At 40.7% G+C, this 23,605-nt stretch overlaps 4 protein-coding genes across 5 annotated transcripts; 1 reads left to right on the top strand and 3 right to left on the bottom strand.

Annotated features, from left to right (window-relative positions):
• Positions 1–4,246: 4,246 nt before the first annotated feature.
• On the bottom strand, positions 4,247–9,445 carry LOC131457717 (C-X-C chemokine receptor type 4-like). 2 transcript variants are annotated; one of them, XM_058626386.1, is made up of 5 exons: positions 8,979–9,445; positions 6,376–6,649; positions 6,042–6,250; positions 5,255–5,538; positions 4,247–5,036 (listed from the first exon to the last, which is right to left on the bottom strand). In XM_058626386.1, the coding sequence occupies exons 2-5, from the start codon at positions 6,388–6,390 to the stop codon at positions 4,441–4,443; spliced, it is 1,104 nt and encodes a 367-aa protein (XP_058482369.1). In that variant the 5' UTR covers positions 6,391–6,649; positions 8,979–9,445; the 3' UTR covers positions 4,247–4,440. The 2 variants fall into 2 exon arrangements, with proteins under 2 accessions (XP_058482369.1, XP_058482370.1); XM_058626387.1 differs by lacking the exon at positions 6,376–6,649 and having other exon boundaries at positions 8,979–9,444.
• Positions 8,983–12,922, bottom strand: si:ch211-227n13.3 (uncharacterized). The gene is made up of 6 exons (XM_058646610.1): positions 12,788–12,922; positions 12,090–12,158; positions 11,125–11,576; positions 10,037–10,112; positions 9,436–9,525; positions 8,983–9,352 (listed from the first exon to the last, which is right to left on the bottom strand). The coding sequence occupies exons 3-6, from the start codon at positions 11,540–11,542 to the stop codon at positions 8,983–8,985; spliced, it is 954 nt and encodes a 317-aa protein (XP_058502593.1). The 5' UTR covers positions 11,543–11,576; positions 12,090–12,158; positions 12,788–12,922.
• A 651-nt stretch (positions 12,923–13,573) lies between these two features.
• LOC131457701 (UDP-glucuronosyltransferase 1-6-like) lies at positions 13,574–21,905 on the top strand. Its single transcript, XM_058626385.1, has 9 exons — positions 13,574–14,944; positions 16,634–16,697; positions 16,774–16,922; positions 18,147–18,274; positions 18,378–18,471; positions 18,550–18,675; positions 20,496–20,583; positions 20,661–20,880; positions 21,004–21,905. The coding sequence occupies exons 1-9, from the start codon at positions 14,411–14,413 to the stop codon at positions 21,272–21,274; spliced, it is 1,674 nt and encodes a 557-aa protein (XP_058482368.1). The 5' UTR covers positions 13,574–14,410; the 3' UTR covers positions 21,275–21,905.
• ndufb3 (NADH:ubiquinone oxidoreductase subunit B3) lies at positions 21,347–23,470 on the bottom strand. The gene is made up of 3 exons (XM_058626390.1): positions 23,352–23,470; positions 21,691–21,819; positions 21,347–21,586 (listed from the first exon to the last, which is right to left on the bottom strand). The coding sequence occupies exons 2-3, from the start codon at positions 21,816–21,818 to the stop codon at positions 21,436–21,438; spliced, it is 279 nt and encodes a 92-aa protein (XP_058482373.1). The 5' UTR covers position 21,819; positions 23,352–23,470; the 3' UTR covers positions 21,347–21,435.
• Between the last annotated feature and the right edge of the window lie 135 nt (positions 23,471–23,605).

The raw sequence follows: 23,605 nt of genomic DNA, 5'->3' as shown, positions 1-23,605 counted from the left end.
AAAATATGTCTTCATGTGCTTTTAACTTATTTTAAGTTGTTTGAAAGAAATCCTCCACAGTTGGGCACAGTCATGGTGCAGACTGGGGATGGGACGATACCACTTTTTTGTGTCCGATACCGATATCACAATCTCAAGTATCTACCAGCGGATATTAGTCCGATACAGTCCTTTTAGACCACATATGAACACATTTGTGCTGAGTCATGTCAAAGACAAAATTCTCCAACTGTGGAACAAATGTTGTTCTCCCGAAAGAGAAGAAATAAACAGCCCAAACATGACTCAGCTAAAATGCTTTTGCTGATTTCTATTTACATCTTTACAGTCTGTGCATAGTGACACGTGCGACATATAGGATTTTTGGATTCTATCGGATTTTACATTTGTCCCATATCTGATCCAGTGATTTTGACCAGTATTGGACCGATACTGACCGATACAGATTCCCATCCCTAGTGCAGACCAAACAGAGGTTGCTGCCTTGCTCGAGGGCAACAGCAGGAGGATAACACTTTAGATTAGGGAACACATATTCACTATTAACTAGGTGCTCACTAAAGCACACTAGCCCTTTATTAGTAATCATTAAGCATGTATTAACACCTAATTCTACATAACCTTATTCTACCTCTATTACGGCATGAATTAAGATTTTCCCTGATTAAGGTGTTAATTTGTGCCTAATAATTACTAATAAAGGTCTGGTATGCTACTTATATGCATGTTAGTAAGCACCTAGTTAATGGTGAATATGTGTTCCCTAATCTAAAGTGTTACCGGAACCAGAATATGAACGGGACAGAAAAAGAAGTTCCAGAACCATCCGTAGGGCTGAGGTCTCACAATCCCTTATCCCATTAAGAACCTATTTGTGTTCCCACATCATTGTCACGTCTCCACCTGCTGATGTAAACACAAACACACTCAGCAGCGGGCTATTGGTTTCACCTGTCACGCTGTATGAATCCACCAGGAACACAGCAGGAAGTCATCGCGGGCCATTTGGATGCGGACCAGTCTTTTTCTCCCTTTTTATTTCTCCTTTTGTCTTGACCTCTGGTTTTCCCACGATTGTTCACTGGCAGGAAGCAGAGCCTGTCTGAGTGTGACGGGGAGCCTGACCACCTGTAGGTAAACACACACACACACACACACACGGAAACACACGCGCACACACTTATTATGTATGTATTTATATTTGTACCACAAGAGCATCAATATTATAATAATTTGGAGGGATTTTTTTTATGCCTTAATAATGAGGCATCTGAGAAAATTTAAATATATTAATGATTTTTGCTTTAATCAATCTTCTTTAAAGTACCTTAAAGGGAAACTTCAGTATAAGTACAAGTATCTTTCCAGAAAACGACTAAAAAGTATTAAAAAAAGTGAGGAGAAATGATGGAGACAAAACTGTAGTGTCAAGACGAGAAAAGCTCTATATAAATACAGACCATAATACCAACTCTTCTTCATCTGAGTTTATTTGGCAGTAACGAGTAACAAATATAGTTAGAGGAAATGTAATGGAGTAAAAGTAAAAGGTGTTAAAAATATAAATAACAGTAACAAAGTATTTGTACTTAAGTGTGACATTATTATGTTGCCTTCACTGCTGCTACTTGAAGTCATTATAATAAATATAATGTAGTTCCACCTCGGACTGTGAGTTGCGGACGTTCTCTGAGAGTTTGACGGTGTCAGATTTGTGAGAAACAACACAAGTGGAATGAAACAGCTGTAAGAGCAACAGGACACGAAAGAGAAGAGACGAGAAACGCCGTTTCCTGGTTTATTTGTGTTCAGACGTGTGACATGTGTTCATGTGCTCATTGTTTCTGTGGTTCACTTCCACACTCTGGGACTAAAATCAAACCATTTTGAATAAATAACTAATTGCAATTGTTTTGAAATTGCAAGCGCCAGATGATAGGGTAATTTTACATAATTATCCTCAATTTTATTTGAAGAGCATGTTTTTGGTGTGATATTTGTGCAGATCTGTGAGAAACAAAGATGTTTTCTTCAGTTTGATGAATATGATGACAATATTTTATCGAAAAATAATCATTTGACACACGTTTTAAGAAATATCGTACCCTACTTAGAGAGACAGTGTATGTATTATGTCACTATCTGATCTGTACTGGATGCTGTCTTAGTAATACTTCATAAACTTGCTTATACTTACTTTTTATACATTGTGCTCACTGTGTTTCAGACAAACTGAGATTTCTCTCTTGCGCGCCTCTAACACCAATCACAAGGATCTCAGGTTTGTTTATTTTCTGTAATTGCAGAAAGCTGTTAGTCGTCCAGATCCCAAACTTTATCTAAGATCAAAACTTGGCTCAAACAGCCAGAATCAGGACTAACAGGTTTGAGAGTAACACTGAACTGATACGTTTAAAAATACGTGAAAGACAAAAACTCAGCTTAACTCTCATTAAATCATAAAATTATGAAGCAATTTATGAATATCTTTAATTTAGACCTGTGGTTTACAGTACAGTATAATGCCCTTTCTGAGGAAGCTCGTGTACGGCCGGTGGTGCACGTGCCACAGTTTGAGAACCATGGATTTAGCTAATGGAAATTGTCTACCGGCGCTTTATCCTCCACACAAGAGGGGAGCGGGGAGCTGCAGCCAATCCCAGCTGCTGAAAGGCGGGGAACCCTCTGGACAGGTGCTAAAGGAAATAAATAAATAAAAAAACTTGAAAAAACAAAACTCGAAAATCAAACGATTTTTGATTATTCTGATAAAAGAACACCAGTGAAGCATTATTACATCGCACATGCATTAACTCAGTATGTTATTGCTGGAAATCAAGCCTTTGAAGTTGAAGGAGGAGGAAATGCTTGATCACCATTGATCACCTGGTAGTGATGGAGGTGGATAAGAGCGTTGCGTGGCCTTCACTGTCGTCTTCATCGTGTTGCTGAAGTGATTTACCTCACGGCAGCTCACTGTGCGTCTGACTGTGTTGCCGAGCTGCTCGGCTGTTTGATTGTTTCGCTGCTTGTTTTTCCTAAAATGAGCTGCAGCAGGAAGTCTTTCCTGTTTTGAATATACTATGAATAGAAGAGAATTGTGTATGTGAGAGTGTGTGTGCGTGTGTGTGTGTATGGACAGAGAGCGCTTGAAAATATCAGGTAAGATTTTTTTATATTCTCCTCTAAATGTATAAAGCCACATGTGCCACCATGTCATGGTGAGTCACGCAGTAACAGAGTCCACCATCACTTTGACACTGAATCACTGTATTCTTCCTTTGTCGCCTCTCTCACAACTCTCCTCTTCGTCTTCCTCCTCCTCCTCCTCCTCCTTTCTGCCTCAGGAAATGCGACATAGTAAACTTCCAGCTTCTGTTTCTCTCACTTCCAAGTGGAAGTAGGTATGTGGGAAGCACTTTGTGTGTGTGTTTGTGGAAAAAATGGACCTCCTGACCCTCATATGCTCCCTTCTTTCCCACGTAGAGGCAAACTGTTAATATCATTAAACCTGCAAACACATGTGCCCCTCACCCTCTCACAGATACACATGAGTGTGTGTGATTCAGGCACACCTGGTTGCAGAGTTTCATTTCTCACATTAACTTCACCTCACTCGTGCTTGGAACCAGACGTGGACGACTGAGTAATGACAAAAGGGAGACAAAGTGACCATTGTGAAAACAACGTTTTTCCACACACACACACACGTCTTAAACTGTCATATTTCTAACCGTTGACTGATAATGATAATGTGCTCAATTGATAAAAGACCTTAAATCAGGGGGACAAAAGTGTTTTGAATATATATCCCATAAACCTTTAGACAAATTTGGACAATCTTGATGCTGTAGAGAAGAACTCAGTGGTGGGTACTCCTATGTGAGCAGATTCTTTCTTCCGTTGATTTTATTTGTGTATGTGTCATATTTTAATTCTTTTTTTCTGCCTTCCTCCAAACCTGTAGATAAATACTTTACTTTTTTTTTACTTTAATGTTCCCCATGTGAGAAACGAGGGAGTTAAACTGTAGGTAGATTGATGACTTGCTTTTATTGTTGTTGTGCTGCTTCTTTATGAGAGAAAATATAAACATTGTTTTTTTTGTTTTTTTTTATCATTCTGATGAATCTGGCGATACGAGCGAGAAAAGGCATGTGGGTGTTTTTGAGGTCAATCCAGAAATGAAGTGTCTCAGTAAGGAAGACAAACAATTACACTCACAAATATAGGCAGGTTTGTTTGTTTGTTTTTTCGTTTTATTATAAACATTAAAACCTTTCAAACACATAATTTACAATGAAGAAGACAAGTCATGAGCCAGCAGACTGCTCCTTACTTTCTCAGAAACTTTGTGTAAACGTCCTCACACACACACACACACAGACACAGACACACACACACACAGTATATACAGTACACACATACTCTAGGGCGACACTAACTGGAATGTAAACTAGAAGACTCGGACTCTGTTGTCGTGGAAGCCCCAGCTCGCCTCCGTGGTAAAATCTTCAAACTGGACGCCCGACTCAGAGTGAGCGCTCTGCGGGCTGAACTCTTGAACCCAGCTCCCAGGAAGGCGTACAGCAGCGGGTTCAGGCAGCAGTGTGCAAACGCCATGGGCTCGGCCACCGCCAGCCACACGCCCAGAACCGCCTCCAGTCTGCAGGTGCGGGGCAGGACCTCCAGGCGCAGCAGAGTGTCCACAGAGATGCCTGCTCCGTAGGGCAGCCAGCACACAAAGAAGCAGAGCACCAGCGCAATGGTGGTCCTGACCGCCCGCCGCTTCTGCCTCTGGCCCCCCAGCGGGCCCCGGGTCAGCCGGGTGACAATGACACAGTAACACACCAGCAGCACCAAGCCGGGGATCACTAGACCCACGAGGACCAGCTGGAGGTGAAAGACTGCGACCCAGAGAGGAGCATTGTCCACCGGGTAGAAACGCTGGCACAGAGTGGCCCCCTCTCCTCCTTCCTGAGTCCTGGCAAATATCAAGTCCGGCACTGCCAGCAGTGCTGCAGGAAACCATGCTCCTGAGAGAGGAAGACAATTATTAAACATAAGGAAATGTGGGAGGAGAGGAGAGCTTTGACCTTTGACCTTTACTTTAAACACTGGAAAACTAATGCTAGACGGGGAAGAGACATTTGACCTTTAACTATTCCTTAAATTAGGGAGGAGAGGAGAGGAGAGGAGAGGAGAGGAGAGGAGAGGAGAGGAGAGGAGGTGTTATCAGTCTTCCAACACTCACCTACATACACCAGTCTGTGTGCCAGCAGCTGCCTCAGCCCACCAGTGTTGGTATCTGTGGCTCGGACCACTGCCAGGTAGCGGTCCAGGCTGATGAAGGCCAGGATGAGGACGCTGCCGTACAGGTTGACCGTGTAAATAACATGAACACCGATGCAGGTGGCCGCCCCGAAGCGCCAGTCAGCCAGCGCCGCGTCCACGGCCCAGAACGGGAGCGCCAGAACAAAGAGGAGGTCGGCAGCTGAGAGATGGAGGCGATATCGGTCTGTGAGGCTGCACTTTGACCTGTGTATATAAGCACACGAGAACAGATCCATTAATGCTGCTCTATAACACATGTATCCTAGTCTCTGTGCTTTCACAGATCTGATGAATGTAAACTGAATTGGCCATTTGATTCTAAAGCATTTCATTTGTGTCAGTTTGTTTTTGAAATGATGTGTGTTTTGGCACTGACGTCTTCACATGTACTCCATTTTTAATAAATATTGCCATATTTGTGTCCATGTGATACTTTTAAGTCCATATAAAATCAATCACGATTCCATTCTATAGTTAAGTGGCAACTGTTCATTGTATCTTCACAGTTATATACTTACATAATATACAAATATTACTGTGATTTGGTGGTGTCTAAATATTGTATTCATGTAAAAAAATAACCCTTTTAAAAAATCACTTACATAGTAACACCTGTACTACTTTCACAATAAAACACAAAAATGCAGTATTATATTATAAATGTACTAATAAAGCGAGTGAAAATGTGAAGATCACTGAAGTCTCACCTGCGCTGGCAGCCCAGCACGACGACGACCAGGCCGTTTCCTGTGATGCCCAGGATGAATATGAGAGCGTAGACCACCGGCAAGAAGACCCGCTGAAGCTCAGTGGTCATGACATGCTCCACCTCGCAGGGCTCATCCAGGTCCACCCCAAACTCTCCAGAACCAGAACCTGAACCCGTGTCATTTAGGTCATAGTCCAAGACGATGTGCTGGAGACAGAAAGATGGATGACGATGATGATTAAAGCTACACGGCAAAGGAAACTTCAAACATCCTTAAACACAGATCTGTGAATTTACATCAAAGTTTCCACACTTGGCATCACTAACATTACCTCATAGTATGACATGGTGGGGACCGTGGCTCTCTGTTCTCCGCAGAGTGAAGTGGAGACAGATTATTGTCCAGGGGGTTTTTATAGCTGCGTTCACGCTCCTCCCTAAACACTGCAGTACATCTGTGTCTGTGCCCCTGCTGAAATGTTTTTCCTGTTTTCGAGGTGTCAGGTGCTGATAGTGCTTCTATCACAGGATACTCTGCTGTGTGTGTGTGTGTGTGTTGCTTGAATTGTTTTGGCCCTGGGACCTTTGGTTGGTGGTAAGCAGGGTCTATTGGCAAAAGAAAAGAAGGATGAACAATGTGTTAATGTGTGTGTGTGTGTATATGTGTGTTCATGGTCCGATTAAAGAGGACAAGCAGCATTAGTTGCAGCTCTCAGAGGAGTTTGAGCATAACTTGTTGCGTTTACATCACCACCATCTTAGACGTTTCACGCGAGCATGCAGTGTCTGAACCTGCAGGGTAGAAGGGAGTGTGATGGTGATGATGATTATCAGCCTTCCTCTGCTCTCACTCTGATTTTCACACTCACTGAACCATTAGTGTGCGTTTGTTTCTTTCAAGTTCTAGTCACCGATGTGGTGAAGCCCTATTGAGTCTCACACCCTGTTTTGCATGTGCACCGATTGTGAAAGTCAGGGGTGATACATATATTTCAAAGGTGCGGCATGTCAGTAAACACATATTACTTAGCTATGTCAATGTAGTGGACTAATGCCTTGAACAGAGAGTGATGTCACTATGTTGCAAGACAGAAACTGGAATGTAAACATGGAAATACGAAAGCTAATAACAGATAAAAAAAATTATCAGTTAAATTAAGTAATAAATTGGATTTAATAATCAAAACTACACTTGGAATATGGAAGACAGTGGTGGAAAGATATAAAATGGAGAAAGACACAAAGATTTTGAGTTGGTTTGCCTGGGATCCAGGGTTGGCATTAAAAGGTAGGGTAGGAGATCATTTGTTTTTACTGTATTGCTTGAAATCCTCTTCACAACCCGATTGTAACCAATTAATTAATGCATTGTCACAATAATGAAAAATGTCGGTCAGCTGTGGAGCGGACCTGTTTGTAAAAACACTATCCAATCATATTAAAGTCTCAACTTCCCATTAAAGCAACAAATAACTTAACTGTGAGACGGTGCACGACGGGCAGACACGTGCGACAACGTATTCATTCATTACAAAGAGACACATTTCCTTGTTTGACCTAAGCAGTTCTGACTGTAAACCCCCGCCATCCTCTCTCAATATACTAATCCCATAAGTAAACAGCAGGACCACAGTCCCTTATCTCGTCCTCATTTTCCACACCCTTCCTCCACATTCACTGCTATCACCACACAAATCTCCCAAATACCATTGCCAGTAAAACGACTCCAATCCCAAACCCTACTGAGAGTAGTTTACAAAAACAAATAACTAAATAACATGGTTAACTCTGATAAATGATGCACTGATGTTGCTTAACCAACGGCAAGATTTGTGGGAGGAAAATCCCACATTTACAGCACAACACATAATTCTTTGACATGTTTTATGGGTAAGTTCAAGATACAGAGACACAATGAGACAAAGGATGATAATGTTACCATAAAAGAGCTTGCATATATTATGGTAAATGGTTTGTATTTATATTAAAAAATAATAATAATAAGCAAATGTTTTATATGGTGTTAACGTCTTTCTGCTTCGAGTGGCCTGTGAAGATGCTGAAAAATACTAAATTCATCAATTCCATTCCAACAGCATGCTTTTATTAAAACAAAACAAAACATCCCTTACAACTTGGACTGCTGAAATACACTAATACAAATTAGAATTAAATGTGAATATCACATATTTATATCTGACAGAAACTTCCCCTAATTGAAACTTTAAGCTTCTCATTTGCAGTTCCAGCTGTTTTTTTTTGAGACATCGCATCTCTTGTGACGCAGACTTATTACTAACCACATCTCTGCAGGTCAAAACAGAACACAGAAGTCAATTCTTGCCTGTAAGTGCCTTGTATTCTCTCCTACACTTTAATACACTACCGAGTATGAAGAGATGTGGCGCCACCTTGTGGGAGGTAAAGTCACCAGAAGTCGATTTTTAACTTGCTTTTAGTAGATGGTGATGGTGATGGTTAGAATTACTGCAATCACACAATTCCACGCCACATATGAAGAGAACACACAGGAGTTTTGAAATCACTGTGTTTATTACTGTTGAATAAATAAATAAACAGAAAATGATCTGTGGTGATAAAATGGAGCCACGGCCAATGAATGTGAGGACAGCGAAGATGGTAGTGCGCGCACACACACAGACGTTGCTACTTCATGCTCCACAAATACGTAGAGATGGGACGATGCCACTTTTTTGTGTCCGAAATATCACAACCACAATCTAACGATACTGATATTAGTCCGATACAGTCATTTTAGACAGACCCTTTTTGAACTATGAAGCAGTTAACAACACATTTGTGCTGAGTCACTGGTATTTGACTTACTGACTTGTATTGACAAATGTTTTTTCGGAGAGTTAAGCCAGTGAAAATAAATTAAATCAGTGGATTAATATTAGTGGGTAAAAGTCACCTCATCAACGTGTTTCTCTGACAATTATGCTGCTGCTTCCACGGAGCTGGGCCAGCAAGTCTCTGAATCCACTCGTCTTCTTCTCTGGCGTTTTCCGTCTTGCGTTGGTGGTTTCCAGAGCGACTGTGCAGGGATTCATCTCGACAGACACACGTGTGTCTGCTTGATAGTTCGTCTCTTCATGGCTACTGTGACTGCAGCTCTTATTAAGGCTGCCGTCATCTGCAGAGCTATTACTGATGCGCCCATGACGACCTTTGTTGCCGCGCAGACGCGGCTGCTTAGCAACGCGAGAACCCTGAGAGTTATCTGTCCGCCTCTTCTTTCTCTTCTTCCCCTTCTTTACTGGCACTCTCTTACAACGCCGGAGGTTCCTGACACAGTGGAACCACATGAAGGTCATTTACAGTGTTAACAGAGTGAAACGAGACTTGTGTTATTTTTACAAGAGCGTTACCTTTGGAGGAAAGTGTGTGACCTCAAGCACACTGACTGCTCACTTTGCTTCATACCTTTCTTCACCAGCTGTATATGGATCAAAAGTGTCCTGAAAAATGGAAAAGCACAAGAAATTCCAGATATGGCACCAGGCACGAGACATGAGGAACGTCATTGTTCATCATTGAGATACATTCACAACAGCAGGAGGATGTCAGAAGGATCCAGATACAGATGGTTGAGCATGCAGGCAGCAGCACAGGCATATAAACTGTGTCTCAGGTTTCCTCCCACAGTCCAAAAACATATATATTTGGGGATTAGGCAAATTGGACTCACTAAATTCACCATAGGTGTGAGTGTGAGAGTGGATGGTTGTTTGTCTCCATGTTGCCCTGTGATGAACTGGCAATCTGTCCAGGGTTTACCCTACCTTGGATGGACGGACGGATGGATGGATGGATGGACATAGACACTGTGTTTGTTTGGATAGCTTGGCTGGGAGATTGGGGATGTTGAACATGAGCCACTGAGTTTAACATGTGGTGTAAAGTTTTCTCCCTTGTAAGGTTTGAAACCTCGCAGAATCATACATCACTCATACACACAGAAAGTCTTACCCTCTTGTTTTAGACATTCTTCTGGGTCTCCACTTTTTCATCAGCACCCACTGATCACATGTCAGGGACATGGGATCTGATGAACAAAAGAGATTAAAACATGTTAGGATCCATGCGTGCACTGAATACCGGCTAATACAGATTGTGCAGAAACACTGATGTTATTACTTTCAATGAAAGACTGGAGTGTATAAACAACATTTGTCCATTTTCTATCCAAAAAGAAACAAGTTTGAAACCCACAATGAAATGGTTTCTTTAAATTTGACTTGAGAGCAAATACCAATATTTAATTTTATTAAACATTTGTCACGATAACTATCACTATTGACTGATTTATAACATTATATCATGATTACATTTTTGGACTTTTCATCAACCCTGTTTTTTTCCTGATTTGACCACCACATACACTGCCATGACCAAATAGTCTTAAAAAGAAGCAGTTATATAATTTATATAGAATAGATATAGATAAGATATTGATATTGCTAGGAAATTAGCAGTATTAGCAGCACAGACAGTAAACAAGGAAAGTAATAAATAGTAAGCATGCATTAACACCAGGATGTATAGAAATTATAAATATCCTAATTAACATATAATGAGAATAATATATACAGTGAGAACAGTGTTTACAGTTTAACTTGCATACTTGGACATATTATGTACAGAGGTTACAGTGTGAGGGATTGACCATGTAAAACACTGCACTGGTGAACATTTACAGGATATTGAATCTTATTTATAAGACTGTTAACTCTGTAAAAGAGGTTATGTTTTGCCTGTCTTTGTTTGTTTGATTGTGAGCAGCAATAATACCCAAAAAGAAAAAGTTGGATTTTGATGTGGATTATAAACCAAAAAACACATGTTAGGTTTTGGTAATTCAGATATATAATTGTTAACCTTGCAAGACAGGGTAAAATGAAGGGTGTATTGATAAACTTGAGGAAACTGAGCTGCAGCGGACGTTTGAGCTCTCCAAGTGATTGCTGCATTTATTTTTACAATAATGATGTGTATGTGCTGGAGCAACGACCAAAGATCCCTTGGCAGACATTTCATTTTTATTTTGTTGCACTCACCATTGTCTAAGAGTTTGTCTTTCATTGGCACGTTCATCTTCTCTGCTTTCTGGTAGAGCTTCAGACAGGCTGAGCACATGTGCAGTGACGTCCCCCTCTCCTTGGGAGTGGTGTGAGACAAGAAAGAAGGACCAGAAACTATGCTGCTGTTGACGGAGCCAGAGTCTTCATCCGACTCTATTCCATAATCAGCCAACACTATGATTGATCCCTCATCCTCCTTAGTAACATGCGTTACACCACCCGCATCACTGATGTCTTGATCGCCCCTATCATCTATAGTGACTGCGCCATCACCAACTTTGCTCCTCCTCCGCCCCGTCTTTGGTCTCTTACCCCTCAACTTGTGCTGGGTAACGTCTTCATCAGGGCTCTTCTGGACGGGCCTCTTCAGTCTGGTGGAGCGTTGGGGATACATGAGCTGTTTCCAATTCAGACACTATTCAAATGACCTGTGACAGAGAGAAACAGAGACAACCTGTGATACAGCACCTGCAAAATTCCATACATTATAGGGATGGGCATTTCAAGCAATTATTTACATACTTATTGGGAATAAATCTTAAATACTGGATTATTACATGTAAGCTTTCTCGCTCCCGCCAAACCTATGAGACAGACTTAAAATCATGTTTCTACATAGCTAGAGAAAGTAATGCAGGGTTCCACAGCATGTGTAAATGTAATCACTCATGCAAACACAGCAGTCCACTACCTAGCTACTGCTGCCACCTTGAGGTGATAGATGCACCAGCAATTAGATAGTTACTGGAGTAGAAAGATTTTTTTTTATTGCAGTCATTGATTTTTTTCAGTTTTGTATCTTTTCAATAAAATCACACAAAGCTGCAGTAAATTACATTATTGGTTTGATATAATCAAATAATTGAATATGCATGCCCATCCCTACTACATTGGTATGTAATAATTTCAGGCTGGATTTTTTTTCTTTTGATGCAGCCTACCTTAAATATTCTACTCTTAAAGACAGTGAATGAATCCAAGCCATCGGCCTCAGCTGCAAGCCCCACCATCTTTAATGACAGAATATAAACAAATACAACATTGGTTGAGGAATATCTAGTCTATGCTACAGTCTGGTGTCACTTGTGAGTTGTATCAGATTTTACATTTTTATCTGTCCGATATCTGATCCAGTGATTATGACCAGTATCGGACCAATACCAATACTGACTGATACAGACTGACCTTTGCCATTTATGTGTATGGGGTATAGATAATTCAAGATATCTAAAAAGACAATGTAGATATCTACAATTGAGTATAAGTTATACTCAATTATACTTTAGTTATACTGTATAACTAAAGATATGTTGACTAGTCATAATGACGTTGTAGATATCTATAATGAAACACTCCAAAAATATAAATGACAAATGTGACGCCATTTTGAATAGAAACAAACTAAAATGCAGATATCTGTATTTTATGACGTCACAGGTATCAGATATTGCCATGGCAGCTCTAAACTGTGACACTACTGTTTTTAACGATTGACATTCTAATAAATTAGGTCTTGTGATTTAACAGAATTAACGAGTGCCATTGTTGTTTAGCACAAGTTAGCATCCATGCTAAAGTTAAATAAATAAATACAAACACACGCTGTTCGCCACTCCGCTAATGAAACTTGAAGACTTACTGCGTCTCGGGTGGTTCACACAGTGGTTTATGTGACGTAGTAAGCAAAGTTATTATTACTCAAAACTGAAAACGAGGCACAAACTTTAGAAAAACGACGTGCTTACTTGTTGACATGACTCGTCTCGCGCCGTGGTGGTGACGAGCTGCTGGAATTAAAGCACGCGCGCAGATTCAAGAGTCTTCTTCCACGACAGCATAGTAAGAGAAAACGGCGCGTTACCGCCATCTACTGGGCGTACGACTGAATGACACACTACCTGCTGTGGCCTTTTTTATTTTAATCATGAAAACATAATCCTCAGAAGTCTTGTATAAAGTACTTAAAAATTATACTTGAGTAAAAGAACAAGAAAAATACCAGAAAATGACTTTGGTAGAAGTTGAAGTCACTTTTTATAAAAGGCTCTAAAAAAAGTATATGACATTTACTGTACTTACATATCAAAAGTAATTTTCTAATATTAAATGTACTTAAGTTTTAGAAGTAAAAGTATTAAAAAAGTGAGGAGTAGATTGAGCCATGCTGGCTCAGTGTGAATGTGTGAATGTCAAAACTGTAGTGTTAAGCAGTTCATCAAGACTAGAAAAGCTCTATATAAACACAGACCATAATACCAACTCTTCTTCTTTTGATTTTATTAGGTAGTAACGAGTAACAAAGATAGTTAGAGGAAATGAAGTGGAGTAAAAGTAAAAGTTGCTAGAACTATAAATAACAAAGTAAAGTACAGATATGTTTATGTTGTACTTAAACCTTCCATCCCTGCAAATATAAAAAATATACATTTTTCATTCAACTTGTGATTTGTTGTGTTTGTGAGCTGTAACATTAGTGGGTAAAAACAGTTTTGGTACGGTATTTTTTTATATCATTATTCTCATTTTCATTGAGGAAACGTGTGACACATGATAGATCTGTGAGAAATAGTGCTGCAACAGATCTGTACGGCTGGAGTCCAGTACTGCAGACACGGACCCTCTATGAGAGTCACAGCGGCACACATCTGGTGCAGGTACTGACAGGAGCAGTAGCAGAGTGGAAGCTAGAGAGGCCCAAAAGCAACAACCCAGTCACCACAGTTAATACGAGAAACCAAGTTAATGCAGTGTTGAAGCTGGACTGGGGCCACAGATAGGGTGCTTTGCACAGGTGTTACATTTGGCATCCATGATGACATAGACATGTTTAAAATAAAAAAACAAAAGAAACTGAAAGCAAATTTATATTTGTCTTTTTATCTTTGCCTTTTTGTGTTGTTTTTGATCCAAAAAATTATCCGATCCGTGACTCAGAAACCTAGAGAGAAACAGAGATGTTCTCTTCTGTCTGTAGAATAAGATGTGTACCTATCAATGCAATGATGCATCTAAATTGACACACCTTTAACAAACATTGTGCCTCCTGCGATTTCAATACAATTTAAATTATTTGTTCAGCCCTAGAGTTTCCTCCATTGAAAAACACAGGTCATCCAGTCGGAAACCTGGAGAGGAGGAGGAGCTTGAGGGTGGGAATTGATTTATAATGATTTACAAAGGGCATTCTCTTCTCACTCATATGCTCACACGTTTCTCTGTAGAGATACAGTGAGGTCTGCACCAGCAGGAGGAAAAGAGAACAATGTGGAAAGCAGCAGTGTTTGTGTTGCTGCTGTTGAACATGGACACACAGGTGAACGGTGCTGCAGGTGACACGAAGGACTCTGTGAAGGAAAAGCCCAGACCTAAGACACAGGTGAAGACAGAAGAGGCTGGAGCCAGTGGCAGCATTCCTGCAAAACAAGCTGCCTCTGCAGCCTTCCTGGGTAATTTGCTTGTGATACCCATGGATGGGAGTCACTGGATGACCACTAAGGCCATTGCCCAACAAATGGGTCGTCGTGGACACCGGGTCACTGTTGTGATACCAGAGGTCAGCATGCGCATGGGCCCGGGGAAGCACTATGACACCGTGACCCACCCTGTTCCTTATGACACAGCTTTTATAGAGTCTGTGCTGGCCTCACAGAAGGAAATCATGCAAAACTCGGGACTCTCTTTCATGGAGAAGACAAAGAAAAAAATTGCACATTTCCAGGGAATTATAGGATTACTGCACTCAACCGCAGAGAGTCTACTGTTCAACGCCAGCTTAATCTCACACCTGGCACAGCAGGTGAGTGCAGCAACAAAGAAACAAGAGTGGAATGGAACACAGTTGAACTTTATACACAACCTTATCAACCTATCAACTTATTAATGAAACCTTATCAACTACTCTTGACTCAAGGTTATATTGGTTTTGGATGTTTCATTAGTTTTAGTTTTTATTTAGTTTTGACTATTTGCTTTTAAAATGAGTGCGTTTTAATTCATCTTTATAGCGGGTTTGCTAGTTTTTATTCGTCTTCATTTTTTGTAAATGCTTAGTTTTTATAGAATTTTTTTGCAATATGGAGTATTTGCCAGGTGCACAATAAGGGTCACAGTAAGTATTGTGTCGTAAAAAAAAAAAACAACCAACAACAGATGCCATTTACCAGATGCCAGATACCATCCCTAAATCAAATAGAACAACACACAAGAAAGTAACCTGAAGTGCAACATGTGCATCATGGTTGGATGCAGTTAGTTTGCAGTTAAAAAATATAGCCAACATACTAAAGACACACATAAACATAACAACATAAATAATAATAAATAAATCACATTGCTTGTGATTCAGGAGTCTCAGGAATTCAACCTGAGGAAAAACAAAAATGGAGGTTTTCTTAGATGAACTGACTCAACCCAATTAACAAATGTTGTGTTTAACCTGCAGAGCCGTGTGTCCCACAAACAAAGACAACCTGAAAACATTTTATTATGAATGAATGAAACTGCTGTCTCAAATAAACAGACTTCATAGGAACCTGAAAGGATTGTGTATGAAATTAATTTACAAAGACGAAAAACTGAGCACATTTTCACAACAGTTTTAGTTAGTTTTATAAACACAATTCATTTGTTTTCTTTTTAACTTTTTTTATTTTCATTTCAGCTCACGACTATGTTTTTTTCAATTTAAATTTCCGTTCCTTTTCGTGAACTCTAATAACCTTGCTCTTGACCTACTTTTTTTTCACCTGTCTAAGAAGGTTCTCAGTCGTCCTGGTCATCCGCTGTAGTCAGCTGAAGGCGAGACACACTGTATGACTCAGGTGAAACCAAACGCCCTGAAAGTGGGTCAGAGGTGTGAATGATCTGCATTGTTCAACTTTACTCTAGATAGGTTCATAATAGGCCTCTTGAATAGAGGTGAAAGTCCGGGTCGCCCACAGATAACCACAGAAGATACTTGTTGCTGTTGCTGAAGTGGATTGCTCTGTGAAGTGTTTACGTTTGCTGAGGAAACTCTGTATCTGCTGAATGTTGACCAGTGGAAAATATTCAGACTTTACGGCAAAACTACTGAGGCTTGCATTCAAAATCTTACTTGAAAGACAGAGCAGCCTATTTGAACATACAAAACTCTGTAAACACAAGTACTATTTCAATGTATTGAAATAGGTGAGTACATATTTAAAATATGTAGGTAAATAAAGGAAGATAAGATAAACTGAAATATGATCAAATAATAGGTGCAGTACAGTGGAAAATAAAAAAAAGAGGGTAGAATAAAATTATTTTGTCAGACTAAAACGAAATAAAAGAGCACAAATAAATGAATAACTAAAACTCAGGTTAAAAAAGGTTAGATCTTAAGTTTGTTAGACCTCTCTTCCTTGTACCTTCTGCATTAGTGACAGATGAGTATATACATAAATATGAATCTATCCCACTATGTCTGTGCAGTGTTTCCTTCATTCACCCTTTCACTCTGCAGGGCTTTGATGCAGTGCTGACAGACCCCGCCGTACCCACGGGTGTACTGATTGCTCGGAAATTAGGTGAGATTCTGACACACTGGGATCGTGTGTGTATACTTGTGCATTTTCTCACCGGTCATTACTTATTTGATTTCAGGCATCCCCGTTGTTAATCTACTGAGAGGAATCCCGTGTTCCCTGGAAATGAAGGCCGCAGGCTGCCCTTCTCCACCTTCATATGTGCCTCGCTTCTTCACGCGATACACTGATAAAATGACCTTCAAGGAGAGAACTGTCAACACCTTGGTGAGCATTTATAGGCAGACGCACGCATGCGTGACGGAAAATGACCACATGACCATGTAACGTCACAAATGAAATAGGAAAATCACAGACTCTGTGATGCTCAAAATAGCCCTCACACAAATCTTCATCCTCCTAGACCAGGGGACAACAACCTGTGGCTCTTCAGCCCCCCTGCAGTGGCTCCTTGTACCTTCTAAAGAAAAAAGATATTTCATTAATTTCAAAGTACAAACTCCGTGATCATTTATCGCTGTAATACAACTTGACAATGTAACTTCTAATAATCTAATCGTCTTTAAATGTCATTAATGAGTATGTGAGCTGTATGAATGATAGAATGTGTCCTTCCCTGACAAAATATGACATAAAAATGATTGATTGATTAAGGACTACATGCAAATAAGAGCCCAGCTTTATTTGAGGGCCCGAAAACATCATCAATCTTATACAAACACCTGATATTGTGCTGTCTCCCTGCATGTACTGGCTAATGTTTACTGCAAGTAAGGACCATTTAATCAAATGTCAATTTCCAAGTATCAGTCCATGTAAAATTGTCCTGAAAACAGTGATCGTAGTGTCCTGGAAAGAGACGAGAGGAGATGTAGCAACGGATGAAACGGCTCTCTTTCCACAAAAACAGAAGCGATCAATGTAAGGCGGCATTGAGGGAGCATAAATGAAATAAAAGAAGCAGAGAGACACACGGCATGAGTGTCTGCTACAACAGCCAAACTTAGTGACGTAGGCCAGTGTGCACAGGGGTCTACAACCTGGAGCTGCAAAACCATGAAAATTAAATGACATCATGTAATAAGTTACTTACAGTATATGGATATATAGATGTAAAAGGACAACAGTTTGTTGCATTTATGACATTTTTTCTACCCGTTTACAAAAGAAACGCCCAAAAAAATCCACTGGCACTTGTAGACCTTGTTTGAAATATCAATTATAGTTTTGAAAATTCTGTCCCTGTGAGCCAAAATGACAGATTGTTGAGATTAACCTAACCAGACTGGGTCCGACTGAACTGTGCATCAGGCTGTTTTCTCCTGAGTCAAGTTTCAGACTATCCTGAATTTGATAATATGATGTTAAGAGGATATAACAAGAAAAATATATAAAAGAAAGAAACGTTTGATGAGCTATTTGAAGTTAGACTGCATTACCACCATTATTTAAATGTAACTAAGACCTTCTGCTTTTCCCTCTGACGTGCAGATAGCTTTGCTGGAGCCACTGCTTTGCAGACTGATTTTCTGGCATTTTGACCATGTCACCCATCAATTCCTGGGAGAGCAGGTGGGCGTAGCTGAGGTGCTGTCAAACTCTGATATCTGGCTGCTGAGGTAATGTGTATCAAGACTACAAAAAACATACACAGCAAATGACTGAGACATTTTCAAGTCTGTCTCATATTCAGAATAATATTGTGATACTGTGATAAAACAGGATTGATTTCACACTGGAGTTCCCACGTCCTCTCATGCCAAACGTAATACTCGTTGGTGGTATCAACTGCAACGTGAGAGCTCCTCTACCTGAGGTATGACTGCTGAGCATTTCTCATTTGGAAAAATGTGTTACCATGCAGATTTTACTTCAATGGTTTTATGTCCTGCAGGATTTGGAGACCTGGGTGTCAGGAGAGCACGGGTTCATAGTGTTCACTTTGGGCACCATGGTGTCAGATCTGCCAGAAGAAACCACCTCCATCTTCCTGGAGGCCTTCGGACAGATACCACAGAAAGTAAAGGAGTAAATGTTGCAAACATATACAGCACTGGTTTGTTATTTACAGGTGTGGGTTTGAATAAAAATTAACAGGTACTTGAACCACTAACACAATTTCAACAAAAACCTTTTGACAGGATTCACTTTGGCCAAAACCACAAACAAAGAAAAAAACAAGTTAATACTGTTTTGAACATAACACAATAGGTATTTAAACTTAGAAGGACTTAAGAAAATAAGATTAGATGGCCATCTTGGAGGTGTGTTACACATAGAGAGAAGCTGATTTAAAGTGGACATATTATACCCTATTTCCCCCATTAAAATAGTTCCCTGGTGTCCTAATGAACATGTCAGTGACATGCCTTGGTCAAAATACCATAAGGATGAAGCATCATAGCAGTTCAATAACCCTGCTAAGCCCGCCCCTTTCAGAACGCTCGGTTTTCGTGCATGGTCCCTTTACATGCAAATGAGACACAGGCAAACACACACCCACTTCTTCCAGGGGGTTTCTGATTTGTCCTCGTTACAGCGCTTTACAGCTCTATTCGTCTCCCCCTCCCTCCACTAGTTCTCCGACAATATCAACATGGCAGCGTGCGCAGAAAACAGCCAGAGTGCCGTCACAGGAAGAGACGTTCTACATAAGGATCGAGCCGAACAGTGCCGAACTGTTAATCAGTTAAAAACACTTAGGAACAGCACCACTGATCGCCAGCGGCGCGCGGCGAGCTGCATAAGCTGGCGCTGTATGTTACTGTATCAGACCGGTGACTATGCTCCGGAGACCTCGTCACCGCGGCACCGCTGATCGCCACCGCGGCACCGCTGATCGCCAGCGGCGAGCGGCGAGCTGCCTAAACGGCCGCATACAGCGGCCGTTTAGGCGGCTCGCCGCTGGCGATCAGCGGTGCCGCGGTGGCGATCAGCGGTGCCGCGGTGGCGAGGTCTCCGGAGCATAGTCACCGGTCTGCACCGGAGCTGGCGATCAGTCGCATACAGCGGCCGTTTAGGCGGCTCGCCGCTGGCGATCAGCGGTGGCGATCAGCTGATTTTCACAGAGAGTGCAGCACCTCTGCACAGAGAGTGCAGCACCGCTGATCGCCAGTGGCGAGCGGCCGCTGTATATGTGATTGTATCAGACTGAGTCTGTGCTCCGGTCATGGAGGACGTACTGAACAAATATTTTTAATTAGGACGTGTCAGAATGGTCAGTTATGAGATCTATGTGACCTTTTCTTAACAACGTGTGTGTGTTTGTACGTCGGTGAAATACGTCCCCTGACTAAATACGGCGACCGCTGGCCGCAGTCTAGTGCGAACACACAAACACACGTTTGCTGACTTTATCCGGCACATTAGCTTCATATATAAAATCCTCTGTAAAACACTGTGCTCCACTGTGCAGCCACCAACAGCACACTTGTCCCTCCGCGTTGACATAATACCGCTCTTCCTCCCTCGCCTGCACTCTCGCAGGGACAAGGTGGAGCTAAGGTGGAGCTCTCGAAGTAAACTTACTGGTGGGGCGGTAACATTCGCGGTGAAATGCGCATTATGACGTCATAAGCGCAGGGAATTCAACATCGAGTGTTTTATCGCCTATACTTACACTAAGGGGAACCACGAAAACATGACGGAGTATTCTTTTTCCACACTTTGGTGACTGGTAGGGCCTCCAGAGTCCCAAATATAAGTATTAAAATGGTTAAAAAGTTGATTTTGCGTAATATGTCCCCTTTAAGAAAAAGTTCTCCTAATTTTTTTCTAGAACTGTATAAGAAAATGCCTTTTGTAAAACACCATCACTAAAAAATCCACCTTGCTTGACAGGTGATATGGAGATACACTGGTCACCTTCCTGACAATGTCCCAGAAAACGTGAAGATTATGAAATGGGTCCCTCAGAATGACCTACTAGGTCAGTGAACACATGACACACTGTTTATGTGCTGAATTCTTCCAGTTCAAATAACGTAGTGCTTGTTTACACGTTAGCACATTCTGGAGCCCGGGCTTTCATCACTCATGCTGGCTCCAATGGACTTTTTGAGGGACTCTGTCATGGTGTTCCCATGGTGATGCTGCCATTATTTGGGGACCAGCCCGATAATGCAGAGAAGATGGTGAAAAGGGGAGCAGGAGTTGTGTTGGATATTACTTGTATCACTACAGAAAGCCTTCTTCAAGGATTGAATGAGGTCATATATGATGTCAGGTAAAGAGTTTGAAGTTCACTCACAATATGGCTGTCAGATTAGTTTTGGGATGCATTTTTTTTTTTTAAATACCGTTTTATTTCTGTGTTGCATTATTAAAGTGCTGATTCATCTGTGTGCAGGTATAAAGAAAACATGCAGACGCTGTCAGCTCAGCATAAAGACCAGCCAATTCAGCCACTGGACCTTGCTGTATACTGGACAGAATACGTGATGCGGCACAAAGGGGCAAAACATCTCAAGTCAGCTGTCCATGAGCTTAACTGGATCCAGTATTTCTGCCTGGACGTGATAGCGACACTAGCAACCATAGTTTTAGTTTTTGGAATACTTACAATAAAATGCATGAAAATGTGTTTCCGGAAACTAAGCAGGAAAAACAAACAGGATTAGCAGGGTTCTATAACTCAGTAACACTTTGTTGTTGAATGTCTGGTACGGCTTAAGAAGAATAACTGAACAAGATTCAGTGGCCAAAAAGACATTTAATAAAGAAATATACATAATATTATCACACTACATTACGGTCTGGCTTTGTGGGACAACTTTAAGAATTAATGGCCACCCTTCTTTGGTGGGAACATAGTGTATTCTACAGCCAGAGCGACAGCAAAGGCAGCAAATCCCCACTTGAATCCTCTGAGCAGCACATCTGACAGAGTCACAGCACGAGCAAACCCGCCCGAGTATCTCCATGCCTCATTACTGCAGAGAGAGGAAGAGGAGACAGAAGGACAGGGAGCAGTGTCAGGAGCCATACTGGAGACAAAACAATCCCGACAGTACCTCATGTGGGCAAAAATACTAACCGTAACCACGGGTCCTTGAGGCCCCTGTTTGCAAGTCTCTGCTTCGTGAATTCCAGCGGTGTTCCCTCCACTTTCCACTGACGCCAGTCTGGCAATGGCACCTTGTTGTGGCCGTGGTCACCTCCCATACTGCAAAAAATATACATATCCAACTTGTTAGTAGTTTTTAGTGTAATCTGAAAGCCAGTCAATAAAAACAGATCTGACTTATAAAATGTCTTGTAGTTTTTATCCCTTAATCATAATCAACTGATGTCAACTTTGTCTCATTGAAAAGAGCATTATAATAATGAGGAAAGGTTCATTAAGAAAGGTAAAATTGTTATAAGGTCACCAAAGTTACAATATTCAGAAGTCCACTGTCAGACTTTTCTTAATGAAAGAGATGATTTTGTTTTTGGGACTATTCTCCTCTGAGTAGGGGCTCAGTTGATGAAGATGACTCTAAAAGGCCCAATGCAGTGAAAGAAACATCCTCAAATCATTAAATAGGCAGTATTTGATAGGACATTCCAGATTAAGTCAGGGATAACTTGACATGAATCGGTGAGAAACACTGGTGCCAGCTGTAGATAAATAGAAAGTGAGTGAAAAAGGGCAAATTCGGAATGATATAGAAATGTACTTATCATGATACGTGTGCTATTAGCATGCACGCATTGTCTAAAGTCTAAATATGTAAGTATGGAGATCACAACACATCTAGATTAATCAAATCATAAAAGCCTGTCAGTCAAACAACCATCTTGTCACTGTGTCTGACCTTAAATCACTATGCACTACCAGTCAAAAGTTTGGACACAGCAGTCAAAATTCTGGAGTGTATTTTTTCCCAATTCAGCCTAAAAATAAAAAAACTTACACTTAGGAATATTTCAAACTTCCTACAGGAAATAATTATGGAAATGTTATGTCTTGAAGTAACACTTGAATGGTCTCAAAAACATACAATGAGGAATATTTCAAACTTCCTACAGGAAATAATTATGGAAATGTTATGTCTTGAACAGACTCTCATATCTGTCTTGTAAGTATAATATATTTTTAAGTAGTATCTAGCTGTGAAGAAAATGTTACCTCTAGTGGATGCTAAAAGCCTCAATGTTTGGTTGTGCCTCACAAGTTGTCCCTCAGGTAAGTAACATTTCAGAATTACACTAATTATCACCAAGTCTGATCAGAATCAGAATATTTCTGATTTAACATTACTCTGTAGGTATTACTGTTAATGTCAGTAAAAGCCTTAATCCAGACAATATATTTGAATGACAGTGTTGTCTGATGATTATTGACGATAAATCAGTTGATAATGATCAGGCAAAGTTCACTGATAACGTCACCACAATACATTAGCACACTCTCCTACTGAGTTTAAATACTTAACAAACTTTCCAACCGAAATAGAAGATCCCTCAACTGACCATAAAATCAAATGTGGCTCATTTAAATCAAAATGCAGACACAGAACTGTTTGTAGAGACAGACGTCGTTTCTTCTGTTAGCATTGTGCTAGCTAGCTACGTGTTCCGATCAACAAATACAACGAAGGCGATAGTTTTACAACACATTATTTTCCGATTTAATCAAAAGTTGTCACTAGGTCTGACCGCCTGACGAATATGCAAACAAAAACACAACCATTATTAAAAGAAACACCATACCTGAGTGTTTTGTTGTGACAGTGACCTCTGCTGCCGGGCTTAAGGTTGCGACAGATATCGACGTAATACGGCAGAAGTACGGCAGCTCACGCGGACCAAATCAATAAGCGTAGGTTATGGTTGATGATGGATAATGTGTGGAAACTACAAAGCATTAGCTCTGACACTGTCCACTTGGTGATTTTATAAATACATACCATATTCAAAGTCATTACAAATAATGGACAAAAATAATAATAAGATAAGGCCAAAGG

The sequence above is a fragment of the Solea solea genome, chromosome 1 (genome assembly GCF_958295425.1).
Source record: "Solea solea chromosome 1, fSolSol10.1, whole genome shotgun sequence".
Taxonomy (NCBI): Eukaryota; Metazoa; Chordata; class Actinopteri; order Pleuronectiformes; family Soleidae; genus Solea; species Solea solea.
The sequence above is the reverse complement of the archived record's forward strand: the minus strand, read 5'-3'. Positions and strand labels throughout refer to the sequence as shown.